Source organism: Zootoca vivipara, chromosome 2 (assembly GCF_965207765.1).
Source record: "Zootoca vivipara chromosome 2, rZooViv2.hap1.1, whole genome shotgun sequence".
In the NCBI taxonomy this organism is placed as follows: Eukaryota; Metazoa; Chordata; class Lepidosauria; order Squamata; family Lacertidae; genus Zootoca; species Zootoca vivipara.
Window position 1 is genome coordinate 2766000 of NC_142584.1, and position 16843 is coordinate 2782842.

At 44.4% G+C, this 16843-nt stretch overlaps 1 protein-coding gene across 5 annotated transcripts in view; it reads left to right on the top strand.

Moving 5' to 3' along the window:
* The window catches only part of PIP4K2C (phosphatidylinositol-5-phosphate 4-kinase type 2 gamma), a 48625-nt gene extending 32181 nt beyond the window's left edge, over positions 1-16444 (top strand). For 4 of the 5 annotated variants that reach the window (XM_035102519.3, XM_088662841.1, XM_088662842.1 and 1 more), the window contains 5 exons: positions 4084-4122; positions 5156-5269; positions 11343-11598; positions 13197-13300; positions 13853-16444. In XM_035102519.3, the coding sequence (XP_034958410.1) occupies positions 4084-4122; positions 5156-5269; positions 11343-11598; positions 13197-13300; positions 13853-13933 (594 nt within the window). In that variant the 3' untranslated portion in view covers positions 13934-16444. The remainder of the gene's footprint in view (positions 1-4083; positions 4123-5155; positions 5270-11342; positions 11599-13196; positions 13301-13852) is intronic. The other variant, XM_088662843.1, reaches the window with a different exon arrangement.
* Positions 16445-16843: the final 399 nt, after the last annotated feature.

The window sequence follows — 16843 nt, forward strand, 5'->3', positions numbered from 1 at the left end:
AGATCCTGATAAGGGTCTGGCTCATGGAGCCAAAAAGGTTTCCCACCACTGCTCCAAAGGGAGCAAGACAAAATCAAGCACAAGTTCAGATTCTGGTAAGGGAAAGTTCAAGCAAAGCAGAAGCCAGGGTCCGGGAAGGCAAAGTCAAATAAACTGGGTAGCATCCTGCATAGTTGCGGCTGAAGCTCAAGCCTGAGAGGCATATGAGCAGATTCAAATATTGCTTCAATAAAACAATGAACAGGGTGGTGATACAATGTCTACTGCAGTCAACGCAAGATATTATCACCAAGGCAAATATCTGTAAACAAACAATCAACATCCATAAAAATGGCAAAAATAGTTTCTTTCCCAAATAGGTTTTATCTTAAACAATAGCAAATGCAATAAATAAATAGTTCACTTGTAATATATCAATGGTTCAGTGTCAGACATCGTTCCAGTAATCCGACATTTCGTCGCTAAAGAGCTTAGTTATCAGGCTTCTTCATGTTTCCATCGGGAGGAGCATAGAAAGAGGACGATGTCCTTCAGTTTGTTAAACCTCCTTCAAATATTGCTTCAGCAACCATCAAACCTAGACTTAAACAGAGGCACAGCTTTGTCTGGGTGAGTAGTTCTGGCTCCGGTCAGTGAAACATCTTCAGTTGACAGGGCCATGGCTTCAATAGCCATTAACCCTGGTTCAGGGGGAGGCTGTGGTTCTGCTGAACCATAAGGGCAACAATGTGACTTTCTCAGGCTAGCAGCTTGCCAATGAAACAGGCAGAGAGAAAAAGCAGTATTTTAAAATAATGAATGACTGAATAAATAGCTTGTTCCTTCAGCTCTCCTGTCTTGAGCTGCCTGAAGCTTTCCTGCCTACTTGCACTCCCCTGCTGCTCCTAACTACAAAGCTTCCCCTCTTTGGCTTGTAACCCCATTTCCAAACTCTCCTCTTCTGGACATCCTTAGTCCTCATTCCCACCTGAAATGAAGCCTATGTGTGTGCTACGGCTTCTGCTTCTATTTGTTCCTCGTATCTCCTTTTCCCTCCCTCCCCACCCAACCAGGGTATATTACAAGTGAAATCTTTATTTATAAGCTGCTTGGAGCAAAGGACTGTCTTTTGCTTATGCTGCTCTGCAAAGCACCCTTCACACTGATGGCCCTCTCTATAATAAATAGCTCCATCTCCAAGGCAGGAATCCTTCCCTTCCCTCTTAGTTCAATGATGTATCACTTCTAAAGCCAGATAAATTTTGGTTTGGGCTGGACAGTAAGTTCCCTTTTGGGCTTCCTCCAACTATCTTGATCAAGCCAATTAAAACATATTTGGCTGAGTTGCATCTCCCAAGTAGGGTATTGCTTCTGATCATAGCTGCCAAGTTATCCCTTTTTTAAAGGGATTTTCCCTTATGCTGAATAGGCTTCCTCGCGAGAAAAGGGAAAACTTGGCAGCTATGCTTCTGATTTGAAGGCAGCATGTAAGAGAGAATCCATTTCTCCTTCCTTGACAATCTGAAGGCTCCTGCCAGCCTGCTAAGCACATTCTCATTCCACAGCCCTCCTTGTGTCCTTGCCCGCCAGAAGCATTGCCCAGCGCTAGGCTGACAGTTAAACTAGGTTGTGGTACAGACCGTCTCTGATAGGTCTGTGCTCCCAATGCCTATTAAGCAACATGTGGCTTGCTGCGCTGATTAAATGTTCTGATATTGCAATGAAATGGCTCCCCCTCAGGGAATTTGTTCAGTACATGGACAGTATCAAACTCAGGGTCTTGGTCTCTCTCTCTCTCTCTCTCTCTCTCTCTCTCTCTCTCTCTCTCTCTCTCTGTGTGTGTGTGTGTGTGTGTGTTTGTGTGTGTTGGAAAACCAAGCTAAGGGAATGAGATGGATCATGTCTGCCCCACTCTACCTTCAGCCTGGCTGCACATCATTAAACCTGACCCAGAGCAAGGTTACATAGATCTTTTATAGTGCAGTTAACTAGGCCCTTGTTTGCAGTTACGAACATTTTAGTAGATGCGGGTGGAGGGTTGAACTGCAATGAGGGCCACAGTAGAAAAGCAGCTTTTGCTGGAAGCCACAGCTGATATGCTCATTATAAAGGAATGCAGTTGGAGTAACTTGGATATGTTGTTAATCAACCTGGCTGGTTGATTATTTATTAATTAAATTTCTATACAGCTCTTCGCCTGAGGACCGCAGGACAGTATACAATATAAAAACTTGAAAATACATAACATGGAATGGATAAAAACTACTGGAACAAGGGACATTCAGTGGAAACTACAGACACTATGCCCGTGGCTGAGGATAATTGTCTGAACCCTTCCAATGGATGTGGGTGGGAGGGGATGTTTAGGAAGGGAGGGAAAGGAAACAAATTGTACGGGCAATTTAAAAATTGGAATGAGATAATATAATGTATGTAAACATCCCGAACTTGAATAAAACTTATAAAAGAAAGAAAGAAACAATAGAAAATACATAACACGGTAACAAATACAAAAAATACACCCAGTTGAAAAGGCCATATATTGTTTAATTAGTCCTGGAAGAAGAATAATATTTTTGCCTGGTGCCTAAAGATAGCTCAGCCACTGCAGAAAATGCCTGTTCTTGTGTTGCTACCTCTGGGCCTCATGTGGAGGAGGCACACAAAGAAGGGCCTCAGAGGTCGGTTCATATGGGGTGAGGCGATCCTTAAGGTATTGCGGTCCTGAGCCATGTAAGACTTTCTAGGTCAAAACCAGCACTTTGAATTGAGCCTGGAAGCGAATTGGCAGCCAGTGCAGTTGGTCTAGGATTACAAAATACAGTGAGGGGAAAAAGTATTTGATCGCCTGCTAAATTTGCCTGTTTGCTCTCTGATGAAGAAATGACCAGTCCATAATTTTAATGGTAGGTTTATTGTAGCTATGAGAGACAGAATAACAACAGGAAAACCCTGCCAAGAAAGCTTTTCATCCTAACACCTGAAGTCTTATTTTAAAAAAACAGCAGCAGCAGCAACTCAGCTACTTTACTGCCCAAGCAGAGCTTTTACAGCAGGTGAGACCTACCTAGGTTCATATTTTGGCTACATCAAAAACTCTCTGGGTAGCCTTGGCAAGTCATGCTTCCTCAGCCTCCTGCCCTCTATGAAGTGGGAGAGAATATAATTGCTTGCCTTATATGGATAAAATGAATAGTCTGTAATTTGCAGGGTGAAGGCTGTTATGCAGTGTGCCATCACCACTGTTTATGTTGCAGCCTTTTGATTCCAGACTGTGCCCTCTGCCTATCTGGATGGAGACACAGAGATTTCTTGCATCTGAACTGGTGCTTTTGTGGTCAGCAGAAGGTGGAGGACAGTGTCCTTAGGTCTCATCTTGCCCATTGTAATAGCCCCAGGGACAGAATTATGGCAGGTATCTGTGTGAAACTCAGTAACAGGAACAGTTTGAACAATATTGTTTTTATCTTATCTCTGGTCAAGGCAGGACAACATCATAATGTATAAAAACACTGCTTTTACTGTTACTATTACTTGGATTTCTTACCCACCCTTTGCCATGAGGACCCAGGGGGTATTGCAACAATATAAAAATAAAATATTAAAGTCAGTTGTATAAAATATACATACTATGAAGAATAGAACGTCGTGGCATAGAATATCAGAGAATTATGTTTAGTGGAATGATACTCTTTTGGAGAGCCCTTGAGGTACTTTTTAGCTTAGAGACATATACCTCTTTCCCCCTCCAATAATGATGATCTTTTGGTTTCCAGCTTGTTTAACTGATGTTTATGTGAATGCTGTGGGCTGGATTCAACCAACAGGTCCTGCTAGCAGAAGCCAGTGCTGGCACAGTGGGGCTTTCCCCACACTCCTCCTCCTATGAGCCCCTTGCGCCTCCCTCATCTACTTTGGGGGGCCGGGGGGAACCCCCAGAACAGCACATGGAGGGAAGAGAGGGGAGATTGTTTTGTCGAGCCCTGATGGAACCATCTCCTTAGCACAACACAAAATCATTGATTTCAGACTTGCCCTGAAAGCCATGCCCATTTGTGCTTATGAATTGTGCTTCTTAATGTTTGTGTTTCTCCTTTTTTTCAGGGCTCCCTGGTATCCCGTGAAGCTAGTGATAAAGAGAAGGTAATTTGAGAATATGGCTTTCTGGGGAAAGGTGGTGTCTCTCCCTCTGCTTTTGATGTGTTGCGGAGTGATTTTTGGCTTGCTGGCTTAAACCCCAAGATGATGATGGACCTTCCTCGTTGCAAAGGAAGATAGAGGCCTGACCTGAGAGCATATTTATGTCTTAAAAAAATTAGGCAAGGGCATATATGCATTTACATTGCACTCCTGGTATCTGCATGTGCTAGGCAGAATAAACAGATCTTGACTAAACTAGAAGAAGTGGAGACTATGGAGGCTTAAAATATGAGCAAAGGGGTATTACAGGCGAGTTGTTTCCTTGGAATAAGTTTGCAGGATTAATGTTTGCATTGACATCAAATTCCAGGGTGTTGAAAGTAGAGATCAAGAGGACAGGGGCTATAACTTAGTGGTGGTGCATGTTATGCGAATGCAGAAGATCCCAAGTTGAATTCCTGGTATCAACAATTATAAAAAGGTTCCAGTAGCAGGGGATGGAAAAGGACCTTAAAGAGCAGTTACCACACAAAGGAGGCGATTCCAGGCTTAGGTGGACCAATGGTTGGGAGCATCTCATGGAACTAAGTAGCATTTAACATTATAGTCCGTGGGCTGTGATTCTGTTGGAAGCACAGCAGAATAATGTAGCCATGGGCACGGAATTCAGCTTCCTGAAAATCCTTTTGAGGCACCCTCAAAAGAGTGAGAGGCAGAAGGAGGCAGGGGGTAATTCTGCAGTGATCTCCTGGCCAAGAGATTTATTGCATAATAAAGGTCCTTGTTGCTCTTGAAAGTGATCTTGCTGAAAACTGGGAGTTATTTACGTTTTATTATTTATTTGAAATATTTAGATGGTGCCCTATAACCATGTTCTGCGAGGACTTGCAAGAAGGTAGAAAGCAAAATTAAAAAATACTTTCAGTGCGCTTGTTCATTGTTTTGGCTCCGGTTCATCCAAGTCTAGATTCCGTCAGCGGCTGAGTCAGCTCCCATGCCTCCTCTTTATTCGAAATATGTTTCTATTCCTTTCTAGGGCAAGGAGCTACCAACCCTAAAGGACATTGACTTTCGAAACATGAACCAGAAAGTGTACGTTGACGAAGAAGCCAAGAGAGATTTCATGGAGAAATTAAAGAGAGATGTGGAGGTACTGTGGCTTAGGGGGCCTAACACCTGATACAGTCACAGCAAGACAGGAGCAGCTGGTCAATGCATATCAGTAGGACATGATCCGTGGGCACAGAAAGGGATTTATTTGCAGCCATGCTTTGAAACAGGCTCCGTTTTTGAGCAATGTTCCCTGATAAAGAGCTTATTCTAGCCCCAAATGTGTTGAGTTTTAATAGGCTTTCAAGCTAGTGTCAAGAAACAGGGATGCTAGTGCAGGGTTGCATCCCTGCCCCCAGTTCCTAAGAGCTATGTGTAACTATTTGTTCAAGGATGGAGAATTGGATCTGGTGAGCAGGATGGATCCTGATCTCCCACACAGTTGCCTGTCCTGTTCATGCTCGTGCAGTTTGGAAATCGAGTTGCACAGGCCAAGGTGCTGTGCTTTGCAAGGCCCAACAAACAGCAGATTGCCATAGATCACTAGGGCTTCCCAAGTGCTGCATGTTGAGCTTTGTCACCAATCAAATATGTTACTGGGTGTATGACTACAGTTCCCAGAGTTCCCTGAGAAAAAGGATTGAATGTCAAAGCACGATGGGAATTGTAGCTCTGCGAGGGGAATAGTGGTGCCCTAACAGCTCTCAGCACCCTGAACAAATCACAGTTCCCAGGATTCTTTGGCGGAAGCAGTACAGTGCAGATAGGACTGTTTTGGGGGATTGCAGATCTTCCCCACCCACCCCAAACCCAAATTTGCTGCAATGAGATGAGGTTAGGTTCCAAGACTAGAAAAATGCTCCCAGCCACTATCTCATCTGCTATTATATTTCCTTGGGGACTGAGTCTGCAGAACTGAAAATGCTTCTGCAGTGCACGATTCACCCTATTAGCCTTAATGACTGCTAATAGCATGTGAGGTGGGGAGTGGGAAGGCTGCAGATGCTCAGAGTCTAATTTCTAACCCAGTATTCTGCACAGCCTTTCCCCCTTCCATCAGCTGAGTCCCACCCTGACATTCCTCTCCACACCACCCTGAACATCGTTTCTGACCCAAATCAGGGAAATGATAGAAAATTAGGTTTCATGATTTACAGAACTTGAAGCATTTTTGAGGACAGAAATTGGAGTCGCCTAGTGATGGCCCCTAGGAATAATCTGCCTGAAATTTTCCTCGGCATGGATGCCCTTCTGCTAGTTGGTCTCTGTGAAAGCGTCTGCACAGGCCGCATTCACATGAACAAAGAGAGGGGAAGAAGGCCTTGTATTCTTCTATTTGAATGCCCTGCTTCTGTACTCTTGTGTCTTCTCATTTACATAACGCTTCCACAAAGGATTCACAAAGTGGCTTATCCCAAAATTCCCCTCTGCTTTCCTGAGGGAGACACCCTGTAGCATCAGCGTATGCCTCCCATTCAAACTTACCTCAGCCGCAAACATCCAGTGGTGTGTCAACCTTGGCTTCCCATGTGCAATAGAAATATTTCACTTCATTAGGACTGGGGGATAGAAGTACCTGGCCCAATGTCACCCATTGAGCTTTGTGGTTGAGTGGGGGTTTTGAACCAAGGTCTCCCTGGGCCTAGTTACAGGTAGGTAGCCGTGTTGGTCTGGATCGAAGTAAAATAAAAAAAATTCCTTCAGTAGCACCTTAAAGACCAACTAAGTTTTTATTTTGGTATGAGCTTTCGTGTGCATGCACACTTCTTCAGATACAGTGAAATGGAAGTTTCCAGGCACTTATGTAGAGAAGGGGTGGGGAGGGGTGGGGATGGGGAGGGGGGATCACTCAGAAGGGTGGTGGAAATGGGTGATTGACTGACTGATAGCTGTTGATGACCGCAAACGACTGCAAATGGTTTTGCATGAAAAAGCAAGGGTTGAGATGGCTGAAGATCGCTTATCATGTATAATGAGATAAGAATCCGATATCTCTGTTCAAACCAGGTCCCTCCATGGTTTTGAGCTTGGTGATAAGTTGCAATTCAGCAACTTCTCTTTCCAGTCTATTTCTGAAATTCTTTTGTAGTAAGACAGCTACTTTGAGATCTTGTATAGAATGTCCTGGGAGATTGAAGTGTTCTCCTACTGGTTTTTCTGTCTTCTGGTTCCTGATGTCAGATTTATGTCCATTTATCCTTTGGCGTAGGGTTTGGCCTGTTTGTCCAATATAGAGAGCTGAAGGGCACTGTTGGCATTTGATGGCATACACAATGTTAGAGGATGAGCAATTAAATAGTCCTGAGATGGTATGTTGGATGTTGTTGGGGCCAGTAATGGTGTTGTCTGGGTGTATGTGGCAGCAAAGTTGGCATCTGGGTTTATTGCAGGCTCTGGTACCAGTGTCCATGTTAAGTCTGGTGGTTGTATTATTGTGGGTGAGGAGTTGTTTAAGATTGGGTGGCTGTCTGTAGGCAATGAAAGGTCTTCCTCCCAGAGCTTGAGAAAGGGAGCTGTCATTGTCCAGGAGAGGCTATATGGACTCTGTTCTGAAACCATATGCTATCAGTGCTCCCAGCTACGTACGTGACACCACAGATTTTCTGAGGAAAATACAATATTTGAACAATCTTCATAACAATACTATACTAGCCACTATGGATGTGGAATCTCTATATACCAACATCCCACACAATGATGGTTTACAAGCCATAAGGAACACCATTTCAGATAAAACCACAGCGGACTTTGCTACCAAACTCTGCCACTTTGTCCTTACCCACAACCACTTCAAATTTGGTGATGACCTGTTCCTCCAGATCAGCGGCACAGCCATGGGCACCCGCATGGCCCCACAGTATGCCAACATCTTCATGGCAGATTTAGAACAACGTTTCCTTAACTCCTACCCACTCAAACCTCTCCTGTACCTGCGATACATTGACGATATTTTTATTATCTGGACACATGGACAACAGACCCTAGAAACCTTCCACCAGACATTCAATGACTTTCACCCCACCATCAACCTAACAATGAACCAATCTATGCAAGAAATACATTTTTTGGACACTACTATAAAAATACAGGATGGACATATAGACACCACCTTATACAGAAAACCAACTGACCGACAAACATATCTACATGCTTCTAGCTACCATCCCAAACATACCAAACAATCCATCGTATACAGCCAGGCCTTACGTTACAACCGCATCTGTTCCAACTCTACAGACAGAGAATCTCACCTAAGAGATCTACAGCAAACCTTTTTAGAACTAAAATATCCACCTGATGAAGTTAAACAACAGATCAACAGAGCCAGACAGATACCTAGAGAGAACCTGCTGCAAGACAGACCCAAAAAAGAAAATAACAGAACACCACTAGTCATCACATACAGCTCCCAAGCTAAAACAGTACAACGCATCATCAGAGATCTACAGCCTCTCCTGGACAATGACAGCTCCCTTTCTCAAGCTCTGGGAGGAAGACCTTTCATTGCCTACAGACAGCCACCCAATCTTAAACAACTCCTCACCCACAATAATACAACCACCAGACTTAACATGGACACTGGTACCAGAGCCTGCAATAAACCCAGATGCCAACTTTGCTGCCACATACACCCAGACAACACCATTACTGGCCCCAACAACATCCAACATACCATCTCAGGACTATTTAATTGCTCATCCTCTAACATTGTGTATGCCATCAAATGCCAACAGTGCCCTTCAGCTCTCTATATTGGACAAACAGGCCAAACCCTACGCCAAAGGATAAATGGACATAAATCTGACATCAGGAACCAGAAGACAGAAAAACCAGTAGGAGAACACTTCAATCTCCCAGGACATTCTATACAAGATCTCAAAGTAGCTGTCTTACTACAAAAGAATTTCAGAAATAGACTGGAAAGAGAAGTTGCTGAATTGCAACTTATCACCAAGCTCAAAACCATGGAGGGACCTGGTTTGAACAGAGATATCGGATTCTTATCTCATTATACATGATAAGCGATCTTCAGCCATCTCAACCCTTGCTTTTTCATGCAAAACCATTTGCAGTCGTTTGCGGTCATCAACAGCTATCAGTCAGTCAATCACCCATTTCTACCACCCTTCTGAGTGATCCCCCCTCCCCATCCCCACCCCTCCCCACCCCTTCTCTACATAAGTGCCTGGAAACTTCCATTTCACTGTATCTGAAGAAGTGTGCATGCACACGAAAGCTCATACCAAAATAAAAACTTAGTTGGTCTTTAAGGTGCTACTGAAGGAATTTTTTTTATTTCCCAGGGCCTAGTCTGACACTAACTACAACTTTGAATACTTGAAATGTGCATAACTTTATTTATGATGATGGTTACTTCAAAGATGGATGCAGAGAAGTACAAGGGGAAACTGAGCCATATGTTGTTAATATTCGCATGCACAAGGATTTACGGTGTATTAAATTTTATTGCATTTGCATTTTTCCCTTCCTGTAGCAGAGGTAATTCTTCCCTCCTCTGTTTTATCCTGGCAACAATCTTGTGAGGTCAGTAAGGCTGAGATGATAGTGAGTTTCATGGTTGAGAGAAAACTTGAATGAGCCGTATGGTCCGTCCACCAAAAGAGCTGTTGTAGCATCCTGGTTAAGCATGTGAGATTTGAACCAAGAAGTCCTTGGAACAAAATCTCAGATATGAATCTTACAGCCTTGACCCAGCACCTGGGATCAGCAGGTGCTGCTGACCTGATCTGTGTGTACTGAGATAATGACATGAAGTGCTTTGAACATTCTCAAGCACTGTAGAAATGCAAATTATTAGCACTTGTAGTGCTACTATTATGCCAGGGTGGCATAATGGTTACAGTGTTGGCCTATGACCTGGGCGACCAGGGTTCAAATCCCCACTCAGCCATGAAGCTCACCTTGGCCCAGTCACCATCTCTTAGCCTAACCTTCCTCACAGGGTTCTTGTGAGGATGAAATGGGGAGGAGGAGAACCATGTACCATTGAGCTCCTTGGAAGAAAAAGGTGGTATATAAATGTAATCAATAAAAATATATAATTAATAATAGTACTGCATCCATTAATACAAGTTAACATTTACCGAATAATCCCTGCTCCTTCAGTGCTTTAACTTCTCTTTCAGTGAGAATGAGAATGCCTTAAGCAGCTGAAGAACTCAGGCACATATTCACACAAGCATGGACTGAGACCCTAAAGCAAAGCTCTCTAGGTCTGTAAGGCCCCATATTGGGGTGTGGGAGGGTTTGTGGCCACTTCCCTGCCTCTTGATGTCAGTCGTGTCACTTGTGCATGACATTTTTGGCTACTATTGTGTAAGTGTTCAGTCTGGAAAAGTTTTTGTGAGTTTGTCAGCTTTCTCAGCATTATGAAGAAAATACTGACTACTAATGGTGCTTCAGTCAACTGAGCGGAGGCAGAACATGGACAGGAGTCTGAGAGTCAAAACCTGGAGGCATTCCAGTTACAAAGGAGGTACACAGCTTTGAACAGCCAAGGCAATTAATCATGGGCTCAGGCTGCCAGGAGAGGGTGGTTCTCTTTTCTTCCCTGTACCTCCCCCCCCCCAAAAGAAACGCCACATGCCACCTTTGGATTAAAGCTGCACTCCCTTTTTAAAGAGGAACTGGTCTTTATTTTTCCTGATGAATCCAGAGTAAATTCTGCCCTCTGGGTTTTGCACTTGCGATCAGTAGCTGAATTCCTACACAAAAGATAATTTAATCCATAGTTAATCCTTGGTATGTTTATAAAACAGGCAACCCCCAGTTTGCACAAGGGTTTCATTCCGGATCATCGCGTGGAACGGCGGAGCATGTATAAACCCATTATGCACCCCTTTCCAGCCATTTCCAGATTGCCACAATGTACGTGTGTACATGTCTATTGGACACGTGTATCTTGGTTGTTGCCTGTATTCTGTTGGAAACTGCCCAGAGTGGCTGGGGCAACCCAGTCAGATGGGTGGGGTATTATGATTATTATTATTATTATTATTATTATTATTATTATTATTATGCATTGCACATGGCGTTGTCCGTTTTGCTCATGCAAAACAACCAGTTTTTTAGAGGCATTCCGCTTGTAATAACTAGAAAGCAAGCCCATTGTTAACTTCTTAGTTTACTGACAATTGTGTCCATATGTTCAGTTCCTAGTGCAACTAAAGATTATGGACTACAGCCTACTGTTGGGGATCCATGACGTGCAGCGAGCTGAGCAGGAAGAAGACGAGGATGTGAAAGAGGAAGAGGAGGATGGAGAGGGTGAACCTGGGGGTGTGGCATCAGTAGGTTCTTATGGAACTTCTCCTGAGGGCATTGGCAGCTATCTCAACTCCCACAAGCCTTTGGGACCTGGTGACTTTGATCCTTACATTGATGTCTATGCCATAAAAAGTGCTGAAAGTAAGTAAGGATAAGAGGGAACTTTCCACAAGTCAACTTTGTCTTTAGTCAAGACACCTTAATTATCCTCTGTGACACAGGTGTCAGTCTACCTACTTTGATTGTATATTTCACCGAAGGCGAAATTCCAGCAGCAATTCCAGCAGTACACATTGCAGCTATCTATAGCAGCTCTCCCTTTGCCCCTATGCTTGTGGGAGCCACAAACCACAATCCTTGTTTTAGGTTTTGTGTCTCAACTAGGAGTCGTGGCTAGTTTCCCCTCCTCCCCTCAAACAAACCATGATGTATGAAGCTAAGATTTGTTTTTGACTTCTATTTGCTTCTGTGAAACAAACCACAACCCCCAATTCAGATAAAACACTAGACCTAATCCAGGGGTCATGGTTTGTTGCTCCCGCTTGTAGAGAAGTGAAGTAGGAGCCATCTACATGCTCTTGGTTAACTATACTTTACCATGACATGCAAACATGGCTAAAAGAGAGTTCTACCATGAATGCTGTGGCGTTAACTGGGGAAGAAAACTGCAGAAATCAGAGACAGAACTTGACTAGATTGTTGTGTGTGTGCTTGCATCAGCAAGATTGTAGTGCAAGTATGTTATCTACCCTTTGGCACCAAATTTCAATGCCTTTTGATTTTTTAAGAAAAGGTTGTAGCCCTTGAGGGTGCACACAAAAGCTGTGTCAGCTAGTGCCTGCTACAATCTGAGATGACAAAACTGATTTACACAAGATACCCATGAACAAGCTTCCAGTTTTGCCTTATGTGGATCCTGTTGTGATCCTGAAGAGCTTCTTGAGAGACTCTTCTGTTAAAAAATAGGTCTTGAAAGTCCTGTCTGGCCCTCTGAGCCAGACTTCTCTTCTTTCAAGTCATCACTCCTTCCTCCTTTGGGTCTTTCTTAAATGTGGAATCTAAATGCCAACTAAACTACACAAAAATAAGTAGATGTGTGCATCTGCTCAACTTGCTTAGTTTTGATTGCAGAAAATGTGGCTTGTGGGAGAGAGGGGGGCACACACAGCCCTTGCTGTAGGCGAGTCAGGTGGATATCTGCTTCCTGGAGAGGAGTTAAGTTTTGATAATAGGGATTCTGAAGTTCACTTCCTGCCACTGTAATACTTTCTGGATGCTACCACTGGTGGCTTCATCTGTAAAATGCAGGCTTCATTAGGAAGAAACATGTAGAAGATGAATTAATCGTTCGTGAATTGTTTGCTATACTTGGGGCAGGAAGGGATTCTTCCCAAATTTAACTGATATAATCTAATGTTCCTTATGTGACTTTTTTGTCTTTCCTCCCAGGTTGAGCTTGTTTTACTTTCTTGGGTTATTGGACATTTTTCAGTTCTTATGCTACTTTGATTTGGTGCATCCTATTAATTCCTACTTACGTCCCATATACCCTGGACGATGTAGTTTTATGCATTGAGTGGGGGGGGGGGGGTGCTGACAGGTTGCCTCCTGTCCCCACCCAGTCCTAAGATTTGGTAACTCACATTTTGCCCTGTTGGAATCCAGCATGAGGGGTGTGTGTGTGTGTGTGTGTGGAATGCGGAGGGTAGCAGTGCCCATGACTCACTTTACTTTTCCAGATAGCCCCCAGAAGGAGGTTTATTTCATGGGCCTGATTGACATCCTCACACAGTATGATGCCAAGAAGAAGGCTGCCCATGCAGCTAAGACCGTCAAGCACGGGGTGAGTCTGGCCTGCACTGTTCTTTACAATGGGCCCCCCTAGGTGTGGGCTCTGGTGGCCCACAGCTAGCCTTACTAAATCAAAGTCAACTACATCACCTACGTGAGGATTTCCAGACTTCAGGTGAATTTCATAGCATCCATGATGGTGACTAGCCACAACCTAGACCAAAAATGGCGAACTGGTGAGACAGAGTTCAGGGGGTGGGGTGATAAAAATGTCACACCCTGTGAATGACTTATTCAGAAGTCATTTTTATTGCATGATTGGCTTAATCCTTTTTGTGCCAAAGGCACTTCCTTGAAAATAAAGTGGCATCAAAACTAAACTAGGCCAGGGTTGGGGGTTATATAATGCCAAAGCAGACATTGGAAAGCACATGTGTGTGAGAGAAATGGTTGATCGAGGCCATTTTCAGACTTCTGTTCAGATGTTCTCTCTTCCTTGCCCTTCCAATATATTTGCTCCTCAAACTGTTGTTATTCCTAGTGTGTGTGTGGAAAGATAGGGGCGTTTTATGGTGGTTGTTGACACTTTTGTCTTCCATTTCAGGCTGGTGCAGAGATCTCCACGGTGCATCCAGAACAATACGCCAAGCGCTTTCTGGACTTCGTCACGAATGTATTTGCTTAGCAGCTGTGCAGTCTGTCTTGTTGGCTGAAGCTTAAGATCAAAGGCTTTCCTGCCCTCCTCCCCCCACCTGTAGTTCTCCCTCCCTCCTCTACCCCAATTCTCAGTAAGAGGGATGGTTCCCCCCCTGCTGTTTGGGTCAGCAGGAGAGTTGGGTTGACTTGAGCCCCATTGTGGCTGGTCTGGGAGATGGCTGCTGAATCAAGTGCCTTATCTTTGACCTTTCATCGGGATGAACAACCGTCCAGAGCACTAAACCTAAGCGGGAGAAAGATGGCTGGCTTCAGATTCATCCCAGCATTGATATTCTCTATCCTCTAAACTGTACAGGGGACACACTACATTGGTGACTCTGGTCAGGGCAGGATCTAAGCTCGCACATAAGGTTTAATGGTATTTTATTCAGAGACCGAATAATATGCAATAAGAATTTAGTCTTGTGCCTTGAAAGAAGGGGGTCAAGTGGATTCTTCCCCATTTATGCAATCAACTCCCTCTGAGGGTGACTGATAGTATATATTAACTTACCCCATGATACCCAGTGGTAGTGCCTATGTGTTTCAAAGTCCTCCTCCTTACTCTTTACCTCTTCTTTCCCACCCCTTGCTGGGGGTTGTGCTGTAACCCACCCCTCCTGAGTGGCGCTGGCTCCTCCTAGCACTCTAGTGAATAGCAGAGGCCTGCCACTCGGATGAGCATCCTGTGAGCCTAGCAAAACCCCCAGCAGTGCAGCCTCCACGAAACCTTGTTGCCAAAGTTCTGCTCCTTACGACAAGAGCCTCTTCCACGAAGGGCTGCTTTCATTCAGCAGTCCTATGATTCTCCCTCAGCCATCACTCCAAAGGGTTAGAACTGATTCAGGGTTTCGGAGCTACTTTGGGGCTGCCAGTGGGGATTTGAGAATGTCCCCTAGGTGGCCTGCTGTGCCTGCTTTGGTAGAGGGAGATGGATGTGTGTAGGGGAGAAGAGACAGAATTATTCTGGCCCTGTGTAATATACTGCATCCAGCTGTTCCCCTTGCTTTAGTATGTACCAGTAAGGCTGTGACTCTAATAAGTCCTGGCTTCCCAGCTCCACCCAAAGATAGCTTGTCCAGTTGAAGCCTCCAGAAAATGTCAAGGCGGAAGCCTTATCTGCTCCCTGTTTTAGCCTAGCTTTTGGGGACAGGATGATGTGGAAATGCCATGCCCAGGACTGGGATGTTTTCAGAAGCATTTTGTGTGCGCGCACAATCTTGTGAAAGGGGCTCTAAATGTTTCCTTCTAACAAACCTATATGCTGTGGGATGTCAACTTGTCTGTCAATAGCTGTGTGATGGGGTTCTCTGAGGAAGCAATTGATACTCCAAGGAGCTGTGAGGTGTCTTAAAGAGAGCATCCCTCCGTAATAGTGTATTCATTAGTTCAGCAGAGCACAGCTGTCAAGGTTGATGACAGGCCAGTTGCTCTTCCTGGCCTGGCGCACCAACGTAACACACCATGGCAGCTGTTCTGGTAAGGAGAGGGGCTTATGGCAGGCTCTGGCAGTGGCACAGCCACCCAGCTGGCTGCTTTAGGCCTGGAACTTGGGGTAGTGCTGTGCTCTTCCATCAGTTCCCTCCCCTCTGCCCCCAATATTGTGGTTTTGGGACTTGATGCCATTCCTTTCAATGCAATAAAGCTTGTGCCATGGAAACATGCTTGTGCCCTGGGGCTGTTGTACTATCAGCCCCTTTTCAATGTTTCTTATTGTATAAGACGTTGTGTATTTCCAGTTCACTCTTGTATCACATAGAAATAAATTATTGAACCAGAAGTTGTCTGCATGCAAAAATCCAGCTGTACCTGAGCTGCTCCTATTCTGCCAGTATGGGAGGAGCCCAGTGGAAGGACAAGGCTGCTCTTGCTCGTTTGGACTAAAAACTGTACCCCAGTAGCAAAGAGAAAATGCAGGGGGGCAAGGGATCTTACACAAGCCCTAATACTGGTTGCTTTGCATGCCTATACTGGCCATGGTGATGGTTCTGGACACAAAAATCATTATTACTGCTGGCAGCCAGGATTAATTAGGGGGAAGATGATGCACATATTACTTGGGGTGCACCTGCCTTTATTATGTGCTGCTTAATTGTCCTGACTTGAACTTTCTCACTGAAAATAGTTTTGGAACCTGTGCCCTGGTGTTGGCTGCCCTGCCTTTTCCGAGTGCCATGGTGTCTCGTTCACTCTCAGGCTTCATACATAATAAATCTTGTGTTCATGCATCCAGAAAGGCTACCATCCTTTGCAACGGCAGTGCAGAATTTAGTGCAGACTAGAAGCAACCCTCAGCCTGTGTATTGGATCAAATAAACACACATACTGCCTTAACTTCTTTGAATGCAATACTGAGAGGCTGCCCAGTGCTGCTGGAGCGTGTGCTATTATTAGATGTAAATGCTGTTTCTTGCTTTTCCAAGTGCCCACCTCCATGGAACACAAAGAGTGCCTGGGTGGAATGCAGTGAGCCTAAATAAATTAAAACAGAATGCTTAAATACCCATTACTACGGCCTCCTTACTTTTCATTGCAGCCAATCTTTACAGCCATTCAGAAAATTAGTATAGCTAGCCTGAGAGCTGGTGTAGTAGCCGAGGATGTAAGCCAAGAAGTTCCTGGATTCAAATCTTGTCCCAGTTGCAGACTTGCCAGCTGGCCTTAGGCAAGCAGCTAGATAGGCCTATGTCTGCCTTGTTGATCTACTACTGTAGAAGGAGTTCGTTACAGGTAGGTAGCCGTGTTGGTCTGACGTAGTCGAAACAAAATAAAAAACCTCCTTCCAGTCACACCTTAGAGGCCAACTTAAGTTTGTCATTGGTATGAGCTTTCGCGTGCATGTTATCTGAAGAAATGTGCATGCACACGAAGGCTCATACCAATGACAAACTTAGTTGGT